Source organism: Eschrichtius robustus, chromosome 8, assembly GCF_028021215.1.
Source record: "Eschrichtius robustus isolate mEscRob2 chromosome 8, mEscRob2.pri, whole genome shotgun sequence".
Classification (NCBI taxonomy): Eukaryota; Metazoa; Chordata; class Mammalia; order Artiodactyla; family Eschrichtiidae; genus Eschrichtius; species Eschrichtius robustus.
In genome coordinates this window covers 114,082,518-114,107,163 of record NC_090831.1, presented here as the reverse complement: position 1 = coordinate 114,107,163, position 24,646 = coordinate 114,082,518, and the positions used below count along the sequence as shown (strand labels likewise).

Below are 24,646 nucleotides of genomic sequence, written 5' to 3'. Positions count from 1 at the left end.
AACCTCAGTAAGCCTCAGTTTCTTCATCCTTCAAATGGGGGTGATAACAATAATACTGCATATCTAGTCGACTTACTGTGAGGAATAAATTTGATAATATGGGGAAAGCATTTAGCTCTATGCCTAGCACATAGTTTCCTTGCAGATATTAACAAAAGAAAGGGACAGAGCAGGAGTGTAAAAATGCAAGAGAGAGAGCAAGAAAAACTATCAATGTCAAATAACGAAAATGGGAATATATTTTTCTGTAAATAGACCCGATAGATCTATTTGCATGGACTTATGACTTTATTTAAGCCTATTGTTTTATAAATTTACTGGAACTAAACATCTCCTTCAGGGAGCCCAATGGACAGAGAAAGAGTTGTGTCATTCTGGGCAGTGGTCACTTGAACGTGGATGGTAGCATCAGGCAAAGACAAGAGCCTTGTTCTTGGCGTGGGAAGGACCAGGCATCGCCTCGCCTCTGCCTTTTGCAGGTTGGGTAACCTTAGGCAGGGCAGTGCTCTCACGCCTTGGTGTCTTCACTGAGCAGGCTGAGCTGGCTGACATCTAAGGCTCCTTCTGTTCAATAGATTGAGGCATCTAAGCGAGGAAAGACTATTGGACAATGAAACACATGAGGCAAAACCAAAAATGTCATCTGCCATTTTGGAAAGGTATTTTGGAGACACCTCCACCCTGCTAGCGTATGGATTCCTGCAGCTGAGTGCCAGGCAGTTACTTCTGCTTGTGAGGACAAACAGCACTGCTATTTTCACACCTCACCACGTACCCAACTTTCGAAAACATGGAAACCTGACTTTGCAAAGCACGTAAATGCTGCAGGCAGCTTTCACACTGGCAGCTTTCTTTATCAAGGTAACAAAATACATTACTATTTAATTATGCAGCTTCCAGCTTCTCTCCTGACAAAGCAAAGCCCCACGGCTTATTGAAAAAGGGATTTGTAAGCAGCCAGAATCCACTCAATTTTGCTCAGTCTGGTGGCATTCCCATCCCCTCTTTTCACTCTAGGAAGTGAAGGCAGTTATTTCAGCCACTGCGAAAAAATTAGAGTGGTGTTTTACAAGATGGTGAAAAAGTCGTTTAAACCATACCGTTTCTGCAGCAGTTGGCTCTGTTTCTCCGATCATGCGTCTCTCTGTTTCTCGTATCTTCCCTAACTAACCCTGAGGGCTTCTTCTCGTTCTTGGAAAGCATGACCCATCCAAAGACGTTCTTCTTCTGGTATTGATTTCCCAGCGAACTTTCCTTTTTTTCCTCTTCTCTAGATTTAAGCTCTTTTTAATCTTCGAGGAAAAGAGTGACAGACATGACCAAGGTTACATTTGGAAAATGGAGTTGCTGAGTGATTTTCACTGACATTTTTTAAAAAAGTCTTTGACCTCACATTGCTCTCTGAGTCTTGGAAGCACCCTCTTTTTACTTCTCTGACTCATTTCTCCCTGCTCCCATTTCAGCTCTCCTTCTTTATCAAGTGAAACTGCTTATCACTTTGTCCTCCATGGCTCTATGCTGCCGGTCTTCTCTATAGAGAACTCTCCTCCCATCTTTTTGCCAATGCAAATCTTCCCTTTTTAAACAATTTCTAACAAATTCCCTAGGAAATCATTCCATACATCACCCTACTTCTTTAGCAAGCAGAGCTACATGTGGTTGTGTAAGTGTACACATGTTACTTTATAGGTACCCTTACCTTTCTGTCTTTAGAGTATATGAATCCCTAAGAAGAATGAAGGTTTAGTTTTATTTTTTTCTGTCTTAGCAACTGGACAGTAAAATCTGCTCTTTAATAAATATCTTTGAAGTTCAACTCATATACTGAAGCCTTTTCTACTTTGTATCTTATCCTTTGAGCAAGCTTCAGAACTAACCATTTGCTTTATAATTCTTGCTTCTAAGGTATGATATTGCTTAGTCAACTTAGCATAATATTGAAGTGAAAGTTAAAACTTATTTTTTCATTTCTCTGAAGTAAAATGCTTAATTTTTCTGTGCTTCCAATTAATATCTGTCATATGTTGATATGGAGAAGAGCCTAAATTAGTGTTTTTCTTACAACTTAATTGCAGATACAAATGATCTTGTCTGTCTTCACACTTACAAGTAAGGACAAACTCTAGAAATTTTACCTTTTTCGAAAAAGGTACACTTTTGCTGTATGTGCATTTTGCTGGTATGTCTCTGAAAGTGTCAACTCCTCCTTGGCTTTATTTCGTTCCAGGGAGGAGTGTTTTGGCTAAACCTGGTCTTCTTCTCAGTTCCAAAGGTCTTTACCTGACAGAGTGGTCAGTGTGCTGCTAGGAGATGATAAGGTACTTAACGGACATCCCGATGACTGGATGACCTATAAACCTATCATCTTTTTGAGCTCAAGAGCACACTCATTTGTACTTGGATCTTGGCCTTAAACACCATTTCCCATGCAGTCTTGATATTTGGTTAAAACCGATAACCATCCATCACTTTCAGGCCCCGTCAGATCTGCTTGCAGCTACCACTGAATGAAATGTGAGCGCACTTCTTCAACCTAACATCCTCTTAGAGGTCCTGAAGGACACTGCTAAAATACATCACATGAGTCCAAGGAGACCCGTCACAGGAGGAACGCCAGCCTGACGTTGAGGGAAGGGATGATGCCGAATCCCTGATGCTCTCGTGAAGATCCTCAGCAAACGTCATTAGGACCTGAGGCCGGCAGCTCCTCTTCTCCTTGGCACCGTCCTCTCATCTGTGAGGCTAACGAGGACCTTATCTCTTAGTTCTTCCATTTCTCTTACCCTCTCAGGACTACGCTTTATCATCCAAATGCCAGGAAAGCAAAAATAAACAAAGTGTGTCAATCTAAATTAAATTCTCTCAGCATTCTAGGGATGAAGGACTTTTGGAGGATACTGGAACTTTTTTTGTTTTAATCTCTTACATTGCTAAAGCAGTTTACAGTGCACTAAGCATTTTAGTAGGTATGACTTTATTCGTAAGGAGAAAGTGTTATTGTGTACTATAATTATTTAGGGTTCATGAAGTTAGTAAGTTGTAATCAGATTGAAACTCTTTACAAATAGGAAAAAACCTCCCTGTGGATGGAAGCTCAATGTTTATTGAACAAAAATAGTTGATAGGATTCTATAATATTGATGCTAAAAATGAATTTATATTTTCCTAGTTTTATGGGAATAATTGGCTATTCCTTTAGAAGATGGTACTACATAAAAAAGTGTGTCGAACCACTTCATCCAAAAATGATAATATTAATCTGTCATCACTAGAGAAAACATTAATTTTGAGCTGTATAGACTGTCAAGAAGGTATTTTCAAGAACTTCTCTGGTCCCCCAGTGACTAGTGTTAGCACATATTTTCACAGTTGGTGGAAAGTAACATGTTGTGACTATGGAAGAGTAGGAACCCAACTGGCCCCTTAACTTGTGAACTTGCCTTCTCTAACCCAATGCCCAAAGCAGATTAATTAACCTATGACATTTGTTTTAACAGTGAGCCAAGGCTTACTACCAATGTCCTAGGAAGTAACATGCATTGTTGCTTAGTATAAGGCTTTCATTTGACCCATAATATAACCATTTCTGGTTTATTGAGATACTTACAGTGGTGTGTCACTGCCTCTAATAAACACCACTATATACCTTAAAAAGATATGGAACTATTTTCAGCTCCAAAATTTACTGCCAGGTGTAGCAGGGGCCAGTAAAGTAGACTTTCTTCTGTTCCTTAGAACGTCTTCCTTGACCCAGAGTTTGAAGAATATTGAAATGATAGCCAGCTGAATCACCAGACCATAAGTATCCACCAGGTAGTTAGTAAGCACTTCATATATTTTCTATACTATAGAGTTTTCATTGAAAGGTGGAGTATGGATAAACAAAGAGGAAAAAAATTAAAAACACAGTCCCTGTGTTTGTGGCTTAATTGCAGAGATGGGACTTAAACATGTAAAACAACCGGAGAACAATTTCACAACAAGAGATAAACAAGTGGGATGTTTGGGAGAGACATCTGGTTCCTGTACTGTTTATAGATCATTCCAGTGCTGTATAAGAGAAACGGAACCGACTGTTTCTGAAGGGAGCACGTCCTGGTCCTCTGGCAGCAAGGTGCACGTTTTCTGCCAGGAGGGAACACTGGATGGGGGCTGTTTATTTTTTCTCCAAACAGGAAACCTCTTCCATGCTAATAGCAGCTTCAAAAAGATTGCTGTAGCAGATGGAAAGAACCCATATACATTCATGAATTCAATTAGCAGGGACTAATTGAATTTGAGGATTAACTCTGTCATTAGAGAGACACAAAACCTATTTATGTCTTCCGTCTCTGGTTGCACATGCTAAGAGGGATTTGGCACAGGTGGTATCTGAGTATTAGACCACTGTAGCATTGAATGGCCCTTAGTTGCCACTGATGGGTTAATACCAATGACGATGGGATGATAAGATGACAAACTGTGTGAGAGGTGTGCTCTGTAACCCTCCATTCCGTATTTCAGCAGTGGAGGAGACGCCAGTCGCCAGAGCGTGAGGAACACAGGACTAGAGTTCTGTGAGTGTTTGCCTGACTGGAGAAGAAAAAGAGGAGGGGCAGTCTCTTCTCACATCTGATGATTAAAGAGAGCGCACCTTATACAGAATTCCTAATTCAGTTCAACCAGCATTTGTTGTCTGCAGAGTCTTCTACTTGCCGTCCTCTTGCTGCTCCAAAAAGCTGGTCCTTCTGATAAGTAGTCTTCCACCTTTTCTTATTTATCTGCCGAGATACTCATGATGTAAAACAGATGACACTGTGTGCAGATACACTCCCATAGATCACACAGGTGACAGAAGCTACTGTTCTTGGTCAGTTCCCAACCCTAACTGAAAGTCAGCGCCAACCCACTGACTCCACGCACATCACGATGCAAGTGTGGGGTGTGACAGCTTGTGTTTTCCAAAAACAGCCACAGCAGCATCTCCCATCACACACATTCTTCTTGCAGCAGGACTTTGACGTTCTTTTCATCGAGCTATGAGGTATGTGTCTCCTTTCCTTGAATATGGGCGAACTTAAGCCTGCGGCAGAGCGGACGTGACGCTGTGTGATTTCCAAGGCGAGGAGACTTCCACTGGGCTCCCTTGGAATGGTTGCTTTTGAAACAGTCAGCATTTCAGGAGGAAGCCCAAGCAACCCGAGGAAGCCCGCGCGAGAGGAGTCAGAGCTCCCAGTTACCAGTTGTGTGTGTGACCTTCTGAAAAGTGGCTCTTGGAGCTTTCAGTGAAGCTGCCCGAGCTGATGCCAGATAGAGCAGATATTTCTGCTTAACCCAGCCCAAACATCAGCTTTTGAACAAAATAAATAATTCCCGTGTTAGAGCCGTTGCGTGTTAGGATGGTTTGCTATGCAGTAATAGGGAACTGATACAGGTTTATGTGTCATTATAAGAATAATCTTGAGTTTGTTCTAATATATTATTAAGAACCCTTAGTATTCTAGCTATTATTAGCAAAGAACTTGGCATGTATCTTATCATCAACTGTCAAAACTTCCTTGAGGCCTAGATTAAAATGCAGAGGTCTTTAGAGATATCTAATTCCTCCTTTCTTTCACCTCGTCTTGGGTTTGTTCAGTATGACTATGTAAAATAATATCAATTGTCAGTCATTTTCATGAGCTGCTTCCTCCTTTCTGCCTAATTAGCATAATTCACGATAGTTATCCATTATCATTAAATGTGTGTTAGATTACCTTTGCTATGGTTCACGATTATATTAAATTCCATTTTGGGAGCTAAGCCTTCACAGTTTGTTGCTCACGTACCAGGGCTTGCTGCTCACAAAGTAGAAAAATTGGACAGAATGCTGCTGATAAGGAAAATGCAGGAAAAGCTATGCAGAAATATGTATCTCAGAGAAGTAAGCTCTTGGGCATCTGACGGTGCAGACTCTCTGGTGGTTGAGAAATAAGTAATAAAGGAAAAGTGTGAAGACACCTGTCGTGATCAGATCAAGGGAATTGTGAACATGACATTCGCCGTAGGGATGCTTGTTATTCAGTGTCTGCTTTGGCATAAAAAGAGTTGCAGCCTAAAGCCATAAATTGACTTCATTTTCTATGTGATGCATTCATGAACCTTTTGTTTGGGGTTGTTTTAATTTTTGCCCACCTTGCTCCAAGTTAAAGAAGAAACAGCATGGTGGAAGGAACTCTGACCTAGGAGTCAGAAATAATAAAAGAAAATATAAAAGAAATAATAAAAATAAAAGAGACAAGCACCCTTCTGTCTCTCAGTTGGATTGCTAACTATCTGTGTGACCTTGGAAAAGTCAATTTACTTCTCAAGCCCCATTTTCCTTATCTATGAAATGATAGGGTTAGACTAACTAAGGCTAAATAGAGCTCTGCAATGTGGAATATGGCTTCTGAAGCATTAGTTTTGTGTTGTGATTCTTGCTTTGCAGATGTAAATAATTAGGAGTAAAAAGTATGCAGAACTTGGCAAAGCCAGATGTATATTTATGATTCTCAATGAATCAACTGATTTTTACCGCCTAGGCCTCCACAAGCCATTCTTTGTTCAACAGTTTTTGTTGTTACGTTTAATTTTTTCTTCCACAATTAAAAAAAAAGATTTAGATGACTGCTATCATTAGCAAGTGACAAACAATTCAGCAACAGAATATTAATTTTAAAACTGAAAAATAACTGAACATGAAAGATTAAAAATTTTAAATAGACATAAATGCTCAGGCTTGTGACTCTTTATATACAGCGTAGTTATTTTGGTAGATTTATTGAGATTTACAAACATACATGTGGCTTTGCCAAGTTCTGTATACTTTTTATTTACAAATATTTTTGTCTGCAAAGCAAACTTCACAACCTTAAACTATCCCTTTGGAAGTCATATGCCATTTGCTAGAGCTACAGTTGACCGTAGTCTAAACTTCTCATTTCATAGAAGAAAGTGATTCATTTCTGTGTAATGGTGTTAAAAACATCAGTATTCCATGGTGTTCTACACAGAAGACCACAGTGGTCAGAGTCGCTGTTTCTTGAGCTTACTTGCAAGGCAGAGTCTCAAAAGAACTGATTTTATCTTCATTTTCCTAATGAGAGAGCTGAAGCTTGGTCAATTGCCCAAGGTTATATAGCTAGTTAATGGTACTCACAAGACTTAAACTCAGGCAGTATGATTCTAGACTCAATTAAAATATATTCCTTCCTAATTTGGATTTCTTGCCAAAATATCAGCTCTCTGAGAGGATGGAGTATATTTTGTATGGTCAACCTTGAACAGGGCCTGCCATGGCAGAAGCAGGCGAGCCAGCCAGTGGGCCCTTGGACTGTTTTCTCCCCATCGTGATTCCAGGTGATAGGAGTCATTTTTTTCCTTCTGTGCTCTGATGGCTAAGGATGTCCAGGCTCTGGGGAGTCCAGGACTAGGAGAGAGGCTGTGAGAAGGAAGACAGTGATTCCTTCCTGGTAGTCCTGACTTTTCAGTTCCAGCTTTCTCTCTCAGGATGTTTACTGTTTAGCAATTGATTGGAAGTTACAGTGCTGAAGGAAAAATAAACCATTTCTTGTGAACTAATGATTCAACTTCTAAACTCTAAAACTGACAAACTTTTCAGTTCTCTACCCCCTTACTTTCCTGTCTGACTGTCTAAGTTTATGTGATTTAATTGTCTGGGAAACTCAGTACCCACCTACTCAATAACCCTTGTGTCCCATTGGCCATTTGACTTCCCTTGTTCTTTTGAATTTGGGAGCACTGTTGCCTCCGTATGAAGGAGTTTTGGAAAAGGCAAGAAGGCAGGCTCAGAGCTGAAGAAATAATAAAGAATAATACTGTAATCATAACAACTCATTATTTGTTTTTAAGCTTGATCTTTCAGAAGGTTATTATCTGGAGTTGAATACTAATGGATTCAGGCTCTGTTTATGCAGAGCAAATCTTAAACAACAGTGTTCAGGAGGGAAGGACATTAATCAGGAGAGAAGAGGGCCTTGTGCCTAATAATGTTTGCATAATAGCTACCCTTGAGTGTATTGCTTGACTTAAAAATAAATATTCATGTTTTCTGTCTCCAGTACAATTGGAAATTATTTGTGGTTATGATTCTTTTATATCCTCTTCTATCTGGTCAGGGGGACTTTAAATTGGGAGGCTGTAGGAAACCAAAAGACATAAATAAAAATGCTTTTGAGTGAGTCTGAGGGAGCAATGGAAAGCCGCCGTAATGGGGGTAATCCGGAGCAATTGAGCTGAGAGCAGGTCGTAACTCTGTTTGCAGGAGGGAAGGGGCGGAATCAAACTGGCATGTGTCAGGACATTTATACGATCCTCGGTTTACTTTTAACGCCTCCAAAGCTTCTCATTACTCTTGGGCTAAAAATCCAGGTTCCTTCTCTTGACATAGAGGTGCTCCCTGGAGCATTCCCTTAGGAACTCCACAGTTATGACCTAAGACAACCCAGCCTCAGATGTGATAATGCAGAACTCTTCCCAGGGCCCCTCAGACAACATGACTCTTAACTTCCAAGTCCTTGTTCATATCTTCCCTTCATGTTTTAAGGATTTTCCAAACCTTCTCTGCTAATTAAATCCACTTATTGTGGAAGAGTCACCTTAAATTTCACCTCCTCCAACAATCCTTTGAACTCGGCAGCTAGCATAAGTTTTCCTCCAGCCTCTCATTCATTCATTCATTCATTCATTTTCAGGGCTCTTTCAATAGTATTTATCCTGGGGAATTTTTGTTATCATCCTGATTTATTGCTTATATGCACCAAATTTTATTCACTGGTGCTTTAAATTAGCGAATTCACTTTTCTTTTCTCTCCCCTTTATTCTTTCTTTTTCCTATTTCTTTTAAACTTGAGAAATGTTCCAATATGGTCTTGAAAACGCAGGCTCTACATTGCTAGGAACTTCTGCATGCAAGTTGCAAGGCTCTTCATTAGCTGCCTTCTCAGGCAATTTCCCTAACCTTATTTCTTTCCTAAATGGATACTCTACCTCAGTCAAGAGAACAGCCTACAGTATAAAAGCCCAGACTGAGTCGATCTCCCAGACCCACAACTGCTCATGCTTTCCCCTGCCTCTCCCTCCCCGTCCTCTGAGGCACAGCTGATACCTCAGGGTGAAGCGCCAACCATCCCCCTGGCTCCCTCCTCCATGCCTCACTTCTGACGGGGCCTATGAACAGAGAGATGTCTGCCTGACTCCACCACCCATTTACCCTCATTGTTAGGATCCTTCTGAAGTGCTTGTATGTCTCTTTCATGTACTTATGTATAGTCACAAAAGTACTCTACCCCTTCTGTCAATATAACTTATCCTATTTAGAAAGCACTTTTTTGGTTTCATCTTTACTACAGAGAGGTAAGCAGGGCAGCTGTTAACCTTATTTTACATAAGAAAATTGGTTCAAAAAGTTTGAATGACTTCTTAAATTTACATATCTAGTAAATTATAGAGATTGGAATTAGACTCCAATCCAGTGCCTTTTCCACAACACTGTAAGCTTGATAACCTTTAGACTATTTTCTTCCATGTTCCGTAAGCCTCACAGAGCCTCGTAGAGCTTCTACAGGGCGACCTCCCAGAGGGCACTGGGCAGAGGCTGGGACTGGTCACAGGGACCCGCATTATGGTGCTGATGGGGCCACCGCTGGCTCTGTGCCCCGAGAGTCACTGCACCCTGAACCCCAGGGTCCCATCTATACTAGGAGGAGTGAGACACGTCTCTTGGGTTCTTTGGGCGCATAACATTGTATTAATTCCCTTTCTGTTATTTTTATCTCCATTGCCTTCTCACTCCTTTTCTCCTTGCTCTCTTTTCAATCAGTTCAACAACTGATTGGTGTGCATTGATAGTGTACAAAGAGCATTGTGCTGGGAGCCAAAGGGAGGTGAAAAAAGCAGATTGCTTACAGCTTGTTATGGAAAAGAAACATTCTTCCCTCTCTTTCCTGTTCTTCCTTTTTCTCGATTCTTCCTGCATTCTTCTTCCTCCCATATGCTCAAGGAACCTTCATCATTTCCACAGGTTTTCAAGGCTTCTGCTTTGGTCAGAGGGAAGGCACTCAGCCCTGGGCCACTGAACGAGTTTAACATGCCTGTGGTCCTTTGCCTCTGGTCACCCAGGGCTCATAACTGCTCACCATAAACGCTTCAAGGGCTTTGTTCAGTGATGGTCAAGGGCTCCATGTACTTTGATACCTGATACTACATTTTTGAAACAAGAAGAGTAAAATGACACTTTGAAAAATAAATTTTAAATCTTCTAATTTTTTTGGTGACTTTAAAGCCTTAAAATAATCTTTTTTTTGAGCAGTTTTAGAATCTAAGTATTTATTCTTCTAAAGGGACAATTTTCGACCTAATAATGCATGTTCCCTTTAGGAACCATTATTGTCATTAGACACTCATGTATTCTTTCCCCCTTTTATCAGTTATATTTTCTCATTCCTCTTCTACACCCCACATGACAGGCACAGGTACTTATATTTTTTTCCCCTCGGCTACATAGTCTTACAATTAGTTTAGGTTACCTAGGACTTCTAGAGTTCTTTCTATAAGAATCACCAATGAATTTTATGCTAAATATATGATTATTTTCTTCTGAACATAATCAAAATATGTTTCTTCTTTACTGTCTCCTGTCCTTCTTTCCATAGCAGTAGGTACTTATTTATAATTATAAAACAAACAAAATTACTAGTGATTTTTGAACCCCAAAAGGACAAAGTAGAGGGAACTAGAAAGAAGGGACCAGAAACAATCATGATTAGGCACCTCCTTTGCATCAGTGGATGAGTTAAGAACATTTAGATGATTGAATTAATCCTCTCAAGGATCCTATACAATTGAGACTTGCGGTTTTACAGATGTGGAAACTGAGGCTCAGAGGGGTTAAATAACTCGCCCAGTATTCCACAGCCTGTAAGGGTCAGGGCTAAGATTTGAATCCAAAATGTGTGACTCTAAATTTCATGTTCTCTTTACTGTACCTGGGCTGGAGGGGGCTCAGGTAGGCTCTAGAATGATGTATGAGATGAGTGCCCAGGTAGGGAAGGGATAAAGGGAAGGCCTTAGTCTGTTCCCAGATTCACCCTCTGGCATGCTTCTCCTCCCCTGGTTCCTGCCCCAAATGTAGACTGTGTCTCCAAAATAAGGATCCAGCCCTTTATAATATTTTAATGAGAGGGTCTTCTACTAATGGGACATCTCTCTTTTGTCTTCCACAGCAATTTTGCAGGCAGTAATAGCTGGTGATCTTATGAAGGTAAGATATCTTCCTACCAGAACTTTTGGTGATTCTTTAAGAACTTTAAATCAACATCATTTCTCACCAAATTTTCATGATCCCGTATATCGTTTCTCATCCCCCTGGTACTAGCTGGTTAGAAGGAGGAAGGATGCTCTTTTTGAGGACTGAGAAGAGAGGATGAGAGGGGTCTTCACAGCATCGCTACATCTCCTAATAGCAAAGGGTCTGTGCAAAGGCATTGTGCTATTTGCCTTGACTAGATACAACCGACGCATGTCCCCAGGAGGCAGTGCTCACGGTGCTCGGAATTCCTCCTCTTTGAAATTTGAAGTTTAAAGATTTCTTTTTAGATAGGTCTTTAAATGAATGCATCTGTAGGAATAACCTGGACAATGCCCAGAAATACATTCTCTAGGCAAGAGCCTACATCTTACGACATTATTACAGTTTTGAACTTTGGGGATCACAGTGAATCAGAAGAAGATACTCTGATCCGCCTCGAATATTTTGATTTGTGCTCATGTTTTCTGGCGAATTTAGAGGGAAGGAGGTGGTCACTGCTTGCCTCTAGAGTGAATGCGAATACCGAAGTCAGACTGCGTGGGTTCAGATCTTGGCTCTGCCATTCACTGTATATGTGACTTTGTGTTATTGCCTAATTCTCTCTGTGCCTCAGTTTCTTCATCTGTAAAATGGAATCACATTGCCCCTCTCTTTGCTTTATTGTGAGGATTGAATGTAAAATTCATGTAAAGCTCTTAAGACTGTTTCTATTACATAGAAGGGACTCTAAAAAGATAGCTGTTTTATTAATATAGTGCTAATTTGTGTTTCTTTAGTAGCTAAACATAGTGGGGAGGCAAATATTTGTTATAAAATATAATATAATCTATGAATACCCTAAAACCTGTATTTGGCCCCAAGTTATTTTCAGGCATCAGGACTTAGACTGCCCATATATCCCTGTATAACCCACACTGGCATTGATCTGTTCTGTAATACCGACAACTGCCCCTGGGCAGAGACTCTGCCTTACTCGTGGAGTATGGCGCCATTGCATATTGAGAAACCAGAAGCCTTAAAAGAAAGCTGAGAAGCACTGCCCTTGTATACAAGTTCTTCTGAAGCACATCTGTTGAATAAACTGCAAAATCTCTGTGCTACATTTTTAACAGGTTACTAGCAGAAGACAAATGGTGAGAAGGTTGCCAGCATCTTGATAAACTGCCGTCTTTAGACACATAGTCCTGGGAATGGTGCCTGTGCCACTGTCCAGATCATAGTGTTACTAGGAATTGTGACCCACAAGAGGAAAGTGCTCTCTAAGCAGTGTGGGTGCCTATGCGTTCAGTGCCATTTCCCAGCAGTGGATTAAACCAATACTATCCTATACTCCCTGCAGGGCCGTATAGTGGATTCTGTGGGAAAGAGAGGCGTGAGTTAAGACCTGATTCCTGCCCTTGCAGAGCTTCTAAACCAGAAAATTTTGCAAACTGTTGTACATTTGAAACCTTTTCATTTTATTTTGTATATACTTTTAGTCCAGGCAACAGATTTTCCAGGTCCCTGGGTGTATTACCACACTTTTTTTTGGTACTTAGTAGAGAATTATTTGAGAGATGGGAAATCAGTATATTCAGCTGGTTGTCTTATTTCATTCTCTGTTGTAATTATTTCCTAAATGACTAAGAAATGACTTAATAACACCTTATTTACTGAGAGGTAAATTTAAAGGCTTAGGGTTTTTCTCTTTCATTCTTTTCTTTTTTTTTCTTTTCCTTCCCAAGTACTTTTTACCCCTTTTCTTTTTTCTCCTCTATCTTCTTTCATTTTTCTATCCCATGTAGAAAGTACAATAAATATTAAATATTAAACTGTGTGTGGTGTGTGTGTGTGCATGTAAGGGATGGAGAGCGATAGACAGAGAGAGAGAGAGAGAGAGAGAGGTTGGGTGGGGAGCGGGGGGTGGCAGTGCACCAGTGAGCCGAGAACAGAACACCCGGGATCATCCCAGTGTGAAGGTTGTCATGAGTAGCTCCTATACACTGGGCTGCATAAAATGCCCGTGGACTAACTTAACATTCACAGTGTCTATAAGCACCACAGAAAGGCAGAAGCAGGGCAGCTGATGGACTGGGTCTCTGCTATTCTGTTGAGCCCAAATCCTCTGTGGATCTGCCCACAAAGAATGGAAGTGTCCTTGTGAGACAAGACAGTTGAACAGAACAGGATTCTCTTAGATTTTTGTGGAAGACAATTAGCTACTTCTTCCTGTTCCTTTGCTTCACAGTTTAGGCATGAAAACCCCGTATATTCCTTACTTCCATTCAACGACTCCTTTTTGATCAATTTCCCAGGAAGTCTTTCCTGACTTTTTTCCATCCCCTACTAGTGCCCTGTGCTACCCTCCTCATGTTCTTCTCCGTCTCTGTGCAATTCTTTACACATCTGTCTCCCCCACGGACGGCAAGGTCTTGGAGGCCAGTGGCCGAGTTGTATTCATCTTTGTTTCATTGGCATCTGGCACATGGCGGTTCTATGATTTTATTTGAGTGAACGCGTGAACTGTGAGTGTACTCTCTTTAACCCTGTGAGTTGTTTGATTTTTTTATAATGCTGTGCCATCTAACTTCTTGGTGGAAGACACATTCCTTTTGCTTATATCCTGCAGAGTTATTTGATTCTTATTTATCCTAAAACTACCTTTTAGAAGCTCCAGAAAGGCTCTTCTTGTTCTGATATACTGCAGTTTAGAGAACGGAGATCCAGTTACACTTTCTATAATGTTCGGTATCTCACAAACTTAGACTGTGTCCTCATTTAGCCACCTAATTCCCAGGCTGCGATATCTGATTTTTCCGGGCTGTTCTCACGTTTGAAGTCTTCTCGGTTTCTACTGCTACGTTCTCTGAACCCTTCTGGTTCTTATCCCATGGATCATCTAAGCCTTGTTGGGTGTATGTTGGGCAGTTAACAGAAGGCATGCAGGCTGGGCTGCAGATCTGGATGAAGGAAGGAGACATACATGGGTGTGCGTGTGTCTGCCGTGTGCATATGCGTTGTGAGCGCATGCTGGAAAATGGGAAGCAGCTTCTGTACTCGGTAGCTAGGCTCATTAGAGATTGGAGAAAAAACTGAAGGACGGGGAAGGAGCTTAGCTACCAGACATCAAGCTATTCCTGCCTATCGACCTAATTGTTCTTTCACTCTAGAGAATGCTGAGCCAACATGGGGAATCTTTTATTCTCCTCTCCACCCTTTACTCCCTTGAGACAGAGACCAGTGCCCAGAAAAGTTAAAGACAAAAAACAGAAAAGGAACAAGTAATTTAGCATGTTTCCATTTCCTTAGGCTGTTCAGTACCCACATACCCTCTCTGGAGTTAGCTGAGACACTGGCCATCTAGTTGAGTGATAACACAACCCAGGAATGGTTACTTCATCTCTTTGACTTTTCTCTGTGTCCTCTGAGGATGGAGACATTTGTGGTTTGTTACATTAGTTTTATTTTATCACCGGTTAGCTGTTTCCCTTGTTCTGGACTGTGCCTGAGCTGCTTTTCCTATGTCTCTTTTTCAGCTAATAGAAAGCTATAAAAATGGAGGCAGCCTGCTAATTCAGGGACCAGACCACTGTTCACTCCTTCACTACGCAGCTAAAACCGGCAACGGGGAGATTGTGAAATATATCCTTGACCACGGTGAGTAGGCACAGCGAACCAAGAATCATTTATCTATGAAATAGACTGAGTTTTCTGAGTTGACTTTCATCCAGGCTGTCCTCAGAATGGTGGAAATATTCTCCAGCTTTAGCTGACTCTCCTTGCTTATTTGAGGGAGCTGGGATTCCAGATCCCTTACACATGTAGGTCATCTTAACCAAGCCATTAACAGAAATAATTTTCATATCAAGGCCTTTGCAGGGTATTTGGGGGCTGATTAATTAAAAACTAGAAGACAAACCAAATGTGGCCTTGGCATAGCATGCTTTACTGTTTTGGGAAGAGCTTTTATGTTTTGGGAAGCTAACTATTTGGGACCAGGTACCTAATCCATATTTATAGCTGATCATTCTGAGGAGTAATGAGCATATTTTTTTTCCATCTTTCTAGTCCCCCCCCCCCTTTTTTTTTTTTTTCTGTTTGAGTCTCATTCATCTTTTCAACTCAAGTCACACTTTATTCTCTTTGAAAACATCTGGTACTCTCGTGTCCTCTGTGGCCGGCCATGTTCACCTCCTGGACGGTTGTCCTAACTGGGTTTGTAATTTGGTGTTACATCATGTACTTTAGCATGTACCTCTGATAGTCCTTTAGAGGCACAAACACATGAGAGGAATATCAAATGTTGACCATACTTTCAGCTTCCCACATTTATAGTGTTTCTAGGACTGAAAAATAGGAAAGAAGGGGGAAACATCTCCCTGGCTTGGCTGTTTTTGAGGGGTCTCTAGCTCTGCCAGATACAGGTACACAGAGATCCTGGAAGATTTTCTGCGAGCCCTAGCACTGAGCCTGTGGCCTACCCTCATTGTATCATATTTAGGTTGTAAATAGTAAGCATATTAGTACACATTCACATTCCCTTTTTTTAAATTGAAGTATAGTTGATTTACAATGTGTTAGTTTCAGGTGTACAGCAAAGTGATTCATTTATACATATAAACATATCTAGTCTTTTTCAGATTCTTTTCTGTTATAGGTTATTATAAGATATTGAGTATAGTTCCTTGTGCTATACAGCAGGTCCTTATTGTTTATCTATTTTATGTACAGTAGTGTGTATCTGTTCATCCCAAACTCCCAATTGATCCCTCCCCTGCCCTTCCCCCTTTGGTAACCGTTAAGTTTGTTTTCTATGTCTGATTCACATTCCTTTATATTCCTCTTTTTATGCAATTCAAACATGTCTTATTCCATTCATTCATTCATTCATCCATCAAATATTTGTGGAGTACATCACAGGAACTACCTGTTATAGACCAGCACACACACGAAAACAAAATACAGTCACTGTTATCAAGCAATTGCAGGCTAAAAAAATATATAAGCCTATGCAGCATTAAATTTAAAGCAGTTGTATGTAGATGCCTTAAGTCCTATTGTAAAGCCACAAATAGATAACATAGCTACCATTTCTCAAGCACAGGTTATATGCCATGTGCTTATACTGAGCACATCCTATCATTTAATCTTTACAAGGACCTTGTAAGGTAAGTATTAGACTGTCAGTCACATTAGACTCACCTTGCTTTGTCTTCAGTACCTTCTCACCATGGAGAGTTTGCTTGAACCCTGGGCCTGAATTATGTCGGAAAGAGTGGTTTAGGAAGAGGAAAGGGAGTTAAAGTAGGATGGTCGTCATTAGAGGCTTTCTTTCCCCCTGGTAGGCTAGGTTGGATAATCCCAAGCCTGTCTGCCCGGGAAAGCCTAGATATATTTCCGGTGCTGTGTCTGGGGTGTGCGTAGTCTGCCTCCTACTCCCCTGACCATTCTGCCCCCAGCAATTAAAGCATTCCTCTTTGGGCAAGACTTGCGAAAAGCATCGGTGGCGTCAATTCTGCTTGCCTCTCCCACCCCCCGCCCCCAACAACACACATCATAGGTGTTTTCTCTGCCTTATAGTGACTCTTCCAAAAGCTTGTGACACGCAGAACCAAATATTAGAACCCAGCCCCATAGACAGTGCATTGCGATGGTCCAGCCACCGCAGGGGGTCTTCCAGGTCCCGACGGAGAGGGGTAAGGGACTGAATAGCACGGCGAGTATGGGGTCAGAAGGACCAAGACAACTGATGGTTGCTAGGCACTTTATTTAGAATTTACTGAATCTTATATAGACAGAAGAGGAACTCATTATTAGACAATAATCCCATGGAATTGCTTATCGTCTCAGTTCAGTCACTACCACAGACGTCAACAAGTTTACAACAACTATCCTTGAACATTATCTTCCCTTAACCAGGCTCACACACAGCCCCCAGCCATAGGGAACAACCAGGACTCTCAGTTCCCTGAGGTCTCCTGGCTTGAGATAGCTTTGCTAATCTCTTTTACATTCCTCAGGCCTGGGGAAAAGAGTGTATTCCAAGGTAAGGGCTTTGCTTTTTGTGAGAGACATACTGTCTCCTCCAGGAGTTACCTCCGGCTAAGACTGCCTGCTTCCCACAGTGCATAAAGGTCACAAAGCTTCCATGGTTATTTTTCTCTTAATAGAAAAGATCTCAGGATTTCCACTGTACAAAGTTCAGGTGAACTTTAGATATATGCTGTCACTTTGTTTGCCTCTAGCTCAGATTCAAGTACTCCTGGTGGCTGTTATCTTGATCGTTCTCAACCCTTCCCTCCTAGTTTGCCCTTTACCCAATGAGATTGAGTGTGTGCCCGCATACCCACATACCACTGCTGCTCAGCACACACATAGCACTCTACTCTAGAGTTAGGTGAGACACTGGCTGTGTATTTGAGTGATGAGGCAACTTAGGAATTCTCTCTCCTCCCCTCTCTCCCTCTCCTGAAGAACAAGCATTCCCTTCTCTGGTTCTGCGATCCGCTCTGCATCAGTGATCTGCTGGTATCTCACTTGGTCTTACCTATGAGGCTGCAGGGAGCTGCCGTTTTGACTGAGTCTGTATTTAAGATGGACCCTCACATGTTCGGGGCTCTCAGCTGAGATGGTTGGGACACCTGAGCCTTTCTCTACACCTGGACCTTCACCCCAGGCTTCTGCATAGCATGATGGTCCTCGGGTTCCTGGAGGGTGAGGATGGACGCTTCCAGACATTCTGAGGCCAGGCTGGGGAAGTCTGCCTCATCTCTGTGGCATTCTGCCAGCTAAAACAAGTCACAGAGCCAGCCCCAACTCAAGGGGTGGGGTAATAGACCCCTCTACTTTATAATTAACGGCCATATTTAATCTACCCCCCTCCCTTACTCTGTCTTCTTCCGTTGAAAATGATGACCCTCCCTTCTCAATATCCTGAACTACTGACTCACTTGGAATTCCCTGGAGCCCTGCTTTTATATTTTCCTTTGGTTCAGGGTCCTAAGCCAAGGCTGCAAGATTTAGCAAATAAAAATACAAGACAACAATAACTTTTTTTTTTAAAAGGATTAAGTATGTCCCATGCAATATTTGGGACATAATTACACTAAAAACAAAACCAAAAATCCTCTTCTCAGCTGGGTCTCCCCAGGGACTTGAATGATGAGGCCTGAGATGATATTGCTCTAACACCATGGATTTTCACACACCCCCCCCCCAACTTCTCTTTCTACTCCCTTAAGACGGTCTTTAAAAGCCCCTGTAACTCAAGCTCATAAGACTTGGAGTTTCTAACCTCAGCCATAGATCAGTACACACACACTTTTTCTGGCACGAAATCCAGCTGGCAAATCTCTTAGTGCTCTGATCAAAGCCTGACATTCCAATACTAAACTAGTTTCTTTTCGATCCCAGGTGTCTTTTGCAAAGAGTGAATAATGTGATACAGCTCCCTGTGTCAAAACTGAAGGACACAAGGAATTTGTTAGTAACTTGGGGTAGGGGGAAGCTTATTTTTCTAATTTTTTTGGTTAGCTTTTGTAAATTAGTTGGTTTAATATTTATACTAATGAGAAAACACTTGAGATTTTTGTAATCACCTCAACTTCACTCACAGGCAAACAGTTCTCATGGTCACTGTGTCTGCCTCACCAGGGTCTCCAATTGGCCAGTAGATACATGGGGGGAAAGACTGGAGATCATGAAGCAAAATCCGTCTCTTCCGTTTGAAAATAAAATTTTACTATGATCTACATTCCAAGGATCACTGTATATTGATGGGTGGCAATTTTTAACCTTTTAGTACTACAGTCAAATAATAGAAACTGAATTGCAGTTGATTTTTACTAAAATTAGTATTTATCAACCTGATAGGCATGGTCAATTTCATTCTTAACATCAACCTCATTATCTCTAGTTATTCAGGAACATGGATGTAAAATCTTTTGACGTTGTCAGCCTAATTCTCCATGTTCCTTAAGAGCTAAGCACTTTGGCTCAACCATTTCTGTTGTCATTTGTTTTAATATTTTCAGTTGCTGATATAATTTTATAAAACTGTGCATTTAGAATTGGAAAGTATCTTTGCAGAACTATTCATCTCATTTCAATTACAGAAACTCTTTTACATTATCATGTTCTTGAAGTCGGGGACACGTACACAGAAAACATGACCCTTTCTCTGTAATCATCTTCTTAATGTGATCTCTGCTCAGTGAATAGTCTTGCCTAATTTAATGATGATGATGATGACTCTGAAATTCCCCTGATCTGATGGAAAATATCCTTTGCGAAGATGCCTCTGTGAGGCTGGGATTCAGGGATTTCTACCAGACTGGCATCGTTGTTTGTAAATTAGCATTAGGTTTGCAGAGTGGGTGGGTCTGATCAGTTTGAAATCATGTAAATAAAAAGATAAATGAATACAACTTTTCCACTGTGCCAAAGATCAAGAGATGCCCCTCCTAATAATCTCAGTTGCTGCAAACCTCTTGAAGTTTTAGTTTTTTACATTTTATGTCTTCTTATTATATAAATCCTAAAAACTGTTCAAAGACCTGCCTGTAAAGATGCCTTTAATGGCAAGGGTCCTAAGAAATCAGTCGGCCTTTTTCAAGGCTCATGACTGATACGGCTTGATTGCTTTCTGCGTCCTTACTCCAGGGAGCCCCTCTCTCCCCTCTGCTTTGCCCTCTCCTTCACCGTTTATTGACGCTGAGCAGTGGGGTCCACAATCAGGACGCCGCCCTCTGAACGGGAGTCGTGAGAGATTAGTCATTCTCCCAGACACCACATTCAGCAACGAAGTTCTCTTCTCAGAGCTCTTTGAAATCCAGGCTGAGGGGCTGGGGGGCACGGGACCCGTGGTTATTTCTGAAAAGCCACAGGAGGCTTGAATTTTTCTCTTCCCGCATCTTCTTTGGGACTTCTTCTCTCAAATACACGACATGCTGCTTTCCTTTATGAAGAACTGGAATTTGGGCATTGGGAGGGTTGAAAAGAGAACGGAGGAGGGAGAGAGCTTAAGAATTCCACAGGGACAGGGCGGAGAGAGGAGGATGTGGGAGGGATTCCAGCTGAGAGACCCCCACCCCACCCCCCCGGCGGTTCCTGCTTTTCAACTCCTTTCAGCCATACTTTTGCCCACTCCCTCCTCCCTAGTGTTACCCCTCCGAGACACTTTTATGGTGTTTTAGTCTTTTACACCCCCCCCCCAACCCCTGCACATTTTGCTCTTTTGTTTTTATTCTCCCAGCTCCCACCCCTCTGCCCCCTACTGTGTTTCCTGATAGAAATCTCACTCATGCATTTCCTTTCTGATTTCAATGGCTTATTTTGTCTTCCCTCTTTTTCTGCCTTCAGTCTTTCTTCTCTTTTTTTCACCCCCCCCCCTTTTTCTGCCTCTGGTCCCCGAGAGAAACGACCACCATCCTGCTGGGACAGGATGATGGTGCTGTTAAGAGTTCCCAGTGCCAGCTCTCCCCACATCTGTGCAGCTTTTGTCCTGGGGCAGAGGAGGATTTGGAATGGTCTGCTGGCAGCGTCAGGGAGACTAATGGGAAATGAGGTCCAGAGAGAGAGAGAGGCCACGGGGAGTTGGTAGGAATAGCAAAGGGGATTTGGATGCCTCGGTGTGGGAAGCAAATTAAAGGATGCATGTGACAAAAGACACATCATATATAATACAAGTGCAGTATGGATGATAAAATTGCATCAGTTCAGTGGAAGAACCTATGGGATGAGCACTGACTGGCCAGCAAACTTGACATTTGGAAGGTTTGACTACTTACCACGCTGCTCACTTTTTCACGTTGGGAGGTTTGTGAAGTTTCGCTTCTTTTCGGAGCAAGAAAAGCTTCCCTGGCCTTCACCAGGGAATACTGATGTGTATTCCCCACAATGTATTTTTCTTTCCCTTATTTTTCAGACCATTTCTCATATAGCATAGCTTTTTTTTGAATCCATGTTCCATTTATGGATCTCTCTCTGAGAAAAACTATATTGGCCAGGGCCCAAGTGGAGTTTTAAATGTTTCATTCATTCATTCAAAAATTCTGTCCCATGCACTTTTTTTTTTTTTAATTTTTATTTATTTTTGGCTGCATTGGGTCTTCGTTGCTGCGTGCGGGCTTTCTCTAGTTGTGGAGAGCGGGGGCTACTCTTCATTGCGGTGCGCGGGCTTCTCATGGCGGTGGCTTCTCTTGTTGCGGAGCACAGGCTCTAGGCATGCGGGCTTCAGTAGTTGTGGCATGCAGGCTTCAGTAGTTGTGGCTCATGGGCTCTAGAGCACAGGCTCAGTAGTTGTGGCGCACAGGCTTAGTTGCTCCGCGGCACGTGGGATCTTCCCAGACCAGGGATCGAACCTGTGTCCCCTGCATTGGCAGGCAGATTCTTATCCACTGCGCCACCAGGGAAGCCCAGTCCCACGCACTTTTGAAGAAAAATGTTATAGTAATAATCACTGCTCATCTTTACTGTTCTGAATGCTTTACATGTATTCATACATTTAATTCTTACAACAGTCCTACAAGGTAAGTTCTCTTATCTCTATTTGACAGGTGGTAAAAACTGAAGGGTAGTAAAGTTAGGTGACTTGCCAAAACTCATCCATAATATGAGATTGGTTTCTGCCTTCCATATTCCTAAAGCCCAGCGAGGGAAATGAAACATGGATAAACAACCACAGCACAGGGTAGTTTGAAATGAGTATCATATGCAGCGTTCTAGTGACAACTGGTACAGGGCTGCAGAAGGGCAATGATCATCTTACGAAAATTTCATGGAGAAATTTGTACCCATATCCCCTCAGTAGAGATTCAACCGTCATCTTCTGGTGCAGGTTAGCTATGGAATGGAGTGTGGATATTTTAGTAAATCCTGGGAAGGACAGAGAGCCAAGACTTCCCTTTATATTCAGGGAACAATCGGGAATTCTCTGCTGACAATTTAAGGGCATTCCTTCAAACTCCTTAGGGGAAATGCATGGTATCCACAATCAGGATATATGTATTCATGAAATACAAACTCAGCCCAAACCCAAATGTTCCCCATTGGTATATACTGAAGGAATTCCATCATCTTTATGTTTTCTCTTTCTCCTGTTCTCTCCCTTATGAGTGAGACTAAAATTAACTTTTCCAAGAACCATAGTTGCTATTTTTTCACATGTATTTTTCTTTGAAGGGAAAATTTTTATGGTCTTTGTTGATTGTTTTTATTTCTCTGGCTACGCCTCCACCTCCAAATCTTAACACCAATGCTACTATCCCACACAGTACACTATTAGACAGCATGCTGTACTAGTAAGAGTAGCTCCCTATAGGTCACTGAAGACACAGATAGGGAGGGAAACCACAGCTTTGTCTCAGGCTGCACCTGGCAGTCACTCCTCCTATCCTTTTCTCTTCTGCAGCCCCTTCTTGCTATCAGTTAATTGAGTCCATCTTTCCAGAGCTGTTCCTGAAACCTTTAACTGAAGTTTCTTTGGATATTAAGAGCAAAAGGATCTTGTTTTAGTATCAGCAGCTCTTTTTCTCATCTCTGTCAGCTGCAGAGGATTAAAGGGGGAGGGGGAGACAATAAACAGCTCCAGGCGTGCCTGACTCCCGCAGATTAGATGACCAGCTCTGGAATCCTTCTGGGTTGGCTTCATTTATAGTGATTCTTGTCAGAAAGTTGAGGAACAAGCTTCTTTCTCTTCCTTGTCCCACTTTCAGAGTGTCAAGTCCTTGCCATTTTAGCACAGATGAAACTGCTTCAGCATCCACTCACTGCACGGAGGCGTGGACCCCAGAGTCCATGGACCCACTGTGGGTGCAGCTCTGAGAGCACCAAGTGACAGTGCTGAGGAAAGGAGGAACTGAGACAAGGCCCCTGTTGCCTAAAAATTTGTGCAGTTGTTACCAAACACACGTTCGTGTGTGCCCGATGCACAGTGAGGCCCAACAAACCAAAACATTGGAGTTTGGAGCAGAGAAAGGCTTATTGCAGGGCCAAGCAAGGAGAACAGGTGGCTCGTGCCCCAAAACCCTGGACTCGTCAAAGGGTTTCAGCAAAGTATTTTTAAAGGCAAGGTAAGGGAGGGGCATTACAGGGTATGGGATCAGCTTATGCACAATTCTCTGATTGGTTGATGGTGAGGTAACAGGGCAGTGTCCCAGGGGTTAACATTATCAATCCTTAGGTGCCAGTAGGTCTGGGGGCTCATGATCAACAAGTAGTTAACTTTTTCTGTTTGGTGGTGGTTTTAGCATCTGTAGAACAACTCAGGAAGTGTGCATCAGATACTATGGTCTAGGTACTCCAGAGAGGAGTTACAGCAGAGGACATGGGAGGAGGGATCTGTCCCAGGAAGGTCCTGCTCAGTTACACAATTATCAGTAACAATGGGAACAGACACTGGTGAGGCCGGGCTGCTCGTGCTCATGGAATTCCTTTCAAAATGAATGGCTTTGCTGAAGGCGCTTTCTAAAGGGACCATTGGGCACCGTAAGCCTTCTTGCTCCTGACCTTGTAGAGGATGCCTCATCAGCGATTGAATAGGCCTGGAGGACTGGTTCTCAGGACACAGAATTGGAGTCAACACTCACTTCAAATGTAAGTGGGAGCCAAGGCGCCCTTTTATATCTCCTTCCCTCATTGATACTCCAGTATCTTGACTTAGTGCAACCTGCTGTGTTATGTCAGAGAGTAGGACACTTAATCATACCTAAACTTCAGGCATTTCATGCAGTGTCCCAGCTACTGTTTTAAGCACATTTTTTTGTATTAACTTATGAAACCTCATAACAAACCTGCGAGATAAATATTATTATTAACCCTGATTTACATGTGTGACAATCAAGGGGCTGAGAAATAAAATGAACCTGCCCAAGATCTAGTGAGTGGAAGATACAGCTGGGATTTGAAACCAAGGAGGTTCAGCTCCAGACCCTCACTCTTAATCACTGCACTGGACTGCTTGGCACTTCAGGGGGTACAGGGCGGGGAGGGGGTGGATTATCATTAATGTTTCCTTAGAATCACAGGACTGAGGAACAAAAATGAATGAATTGAATCCTCGTTGAACCTGTAAAATAGGGAACATGCTAGAAGGATATGAAAAATAATCCAAGTATTCTTACATTTAAAAGATGTAGAATAATTTATTTAAGGAGATAAGGCATACATTTGAAAAGCAAATACATAGTACAAGGGTAGACTCCAATAAGTATTATGGGAGTTCTTCTGTTGATTGATTCCTTCTGTCAAAGAGAAGACAGGTTGATTCTGTGTGTTAAAGGTGGCCTTTTCAGAGGACCTTGTCACAGACTGGTCTTTAAAGAATTTGTAAGACTTAGG

General features: G+C 42.0%; 1 protein-coding gene across 2 annotated transcripts in view; it reads left to right on the top strand.

Moving 5' to 3' along the window:
• Window positions 1-24,646, top strand: part of DGKI (diacylglycerol kinase iota) — a 447,792-nt gene that overhangs the window by 413,002 nt on the left and 10,144 nt on the right. For both annotated transcript variants that reach the window (XM_068550116.1, XM_068550115.1), the window contains 2 exons: window positions 11,244-11,281; window positions 14,845-14,965. In XM_068550116.1, the coding sequence (XP_068406217.1) occupies window positions 11,244-11,281; window positions 14,845-14,965 (159 nt within the window). The remainder of the gene's footprint in view (window positions 1-11,243; window positions 11,282-14,844; window positions 14,966-24,646) is intronic.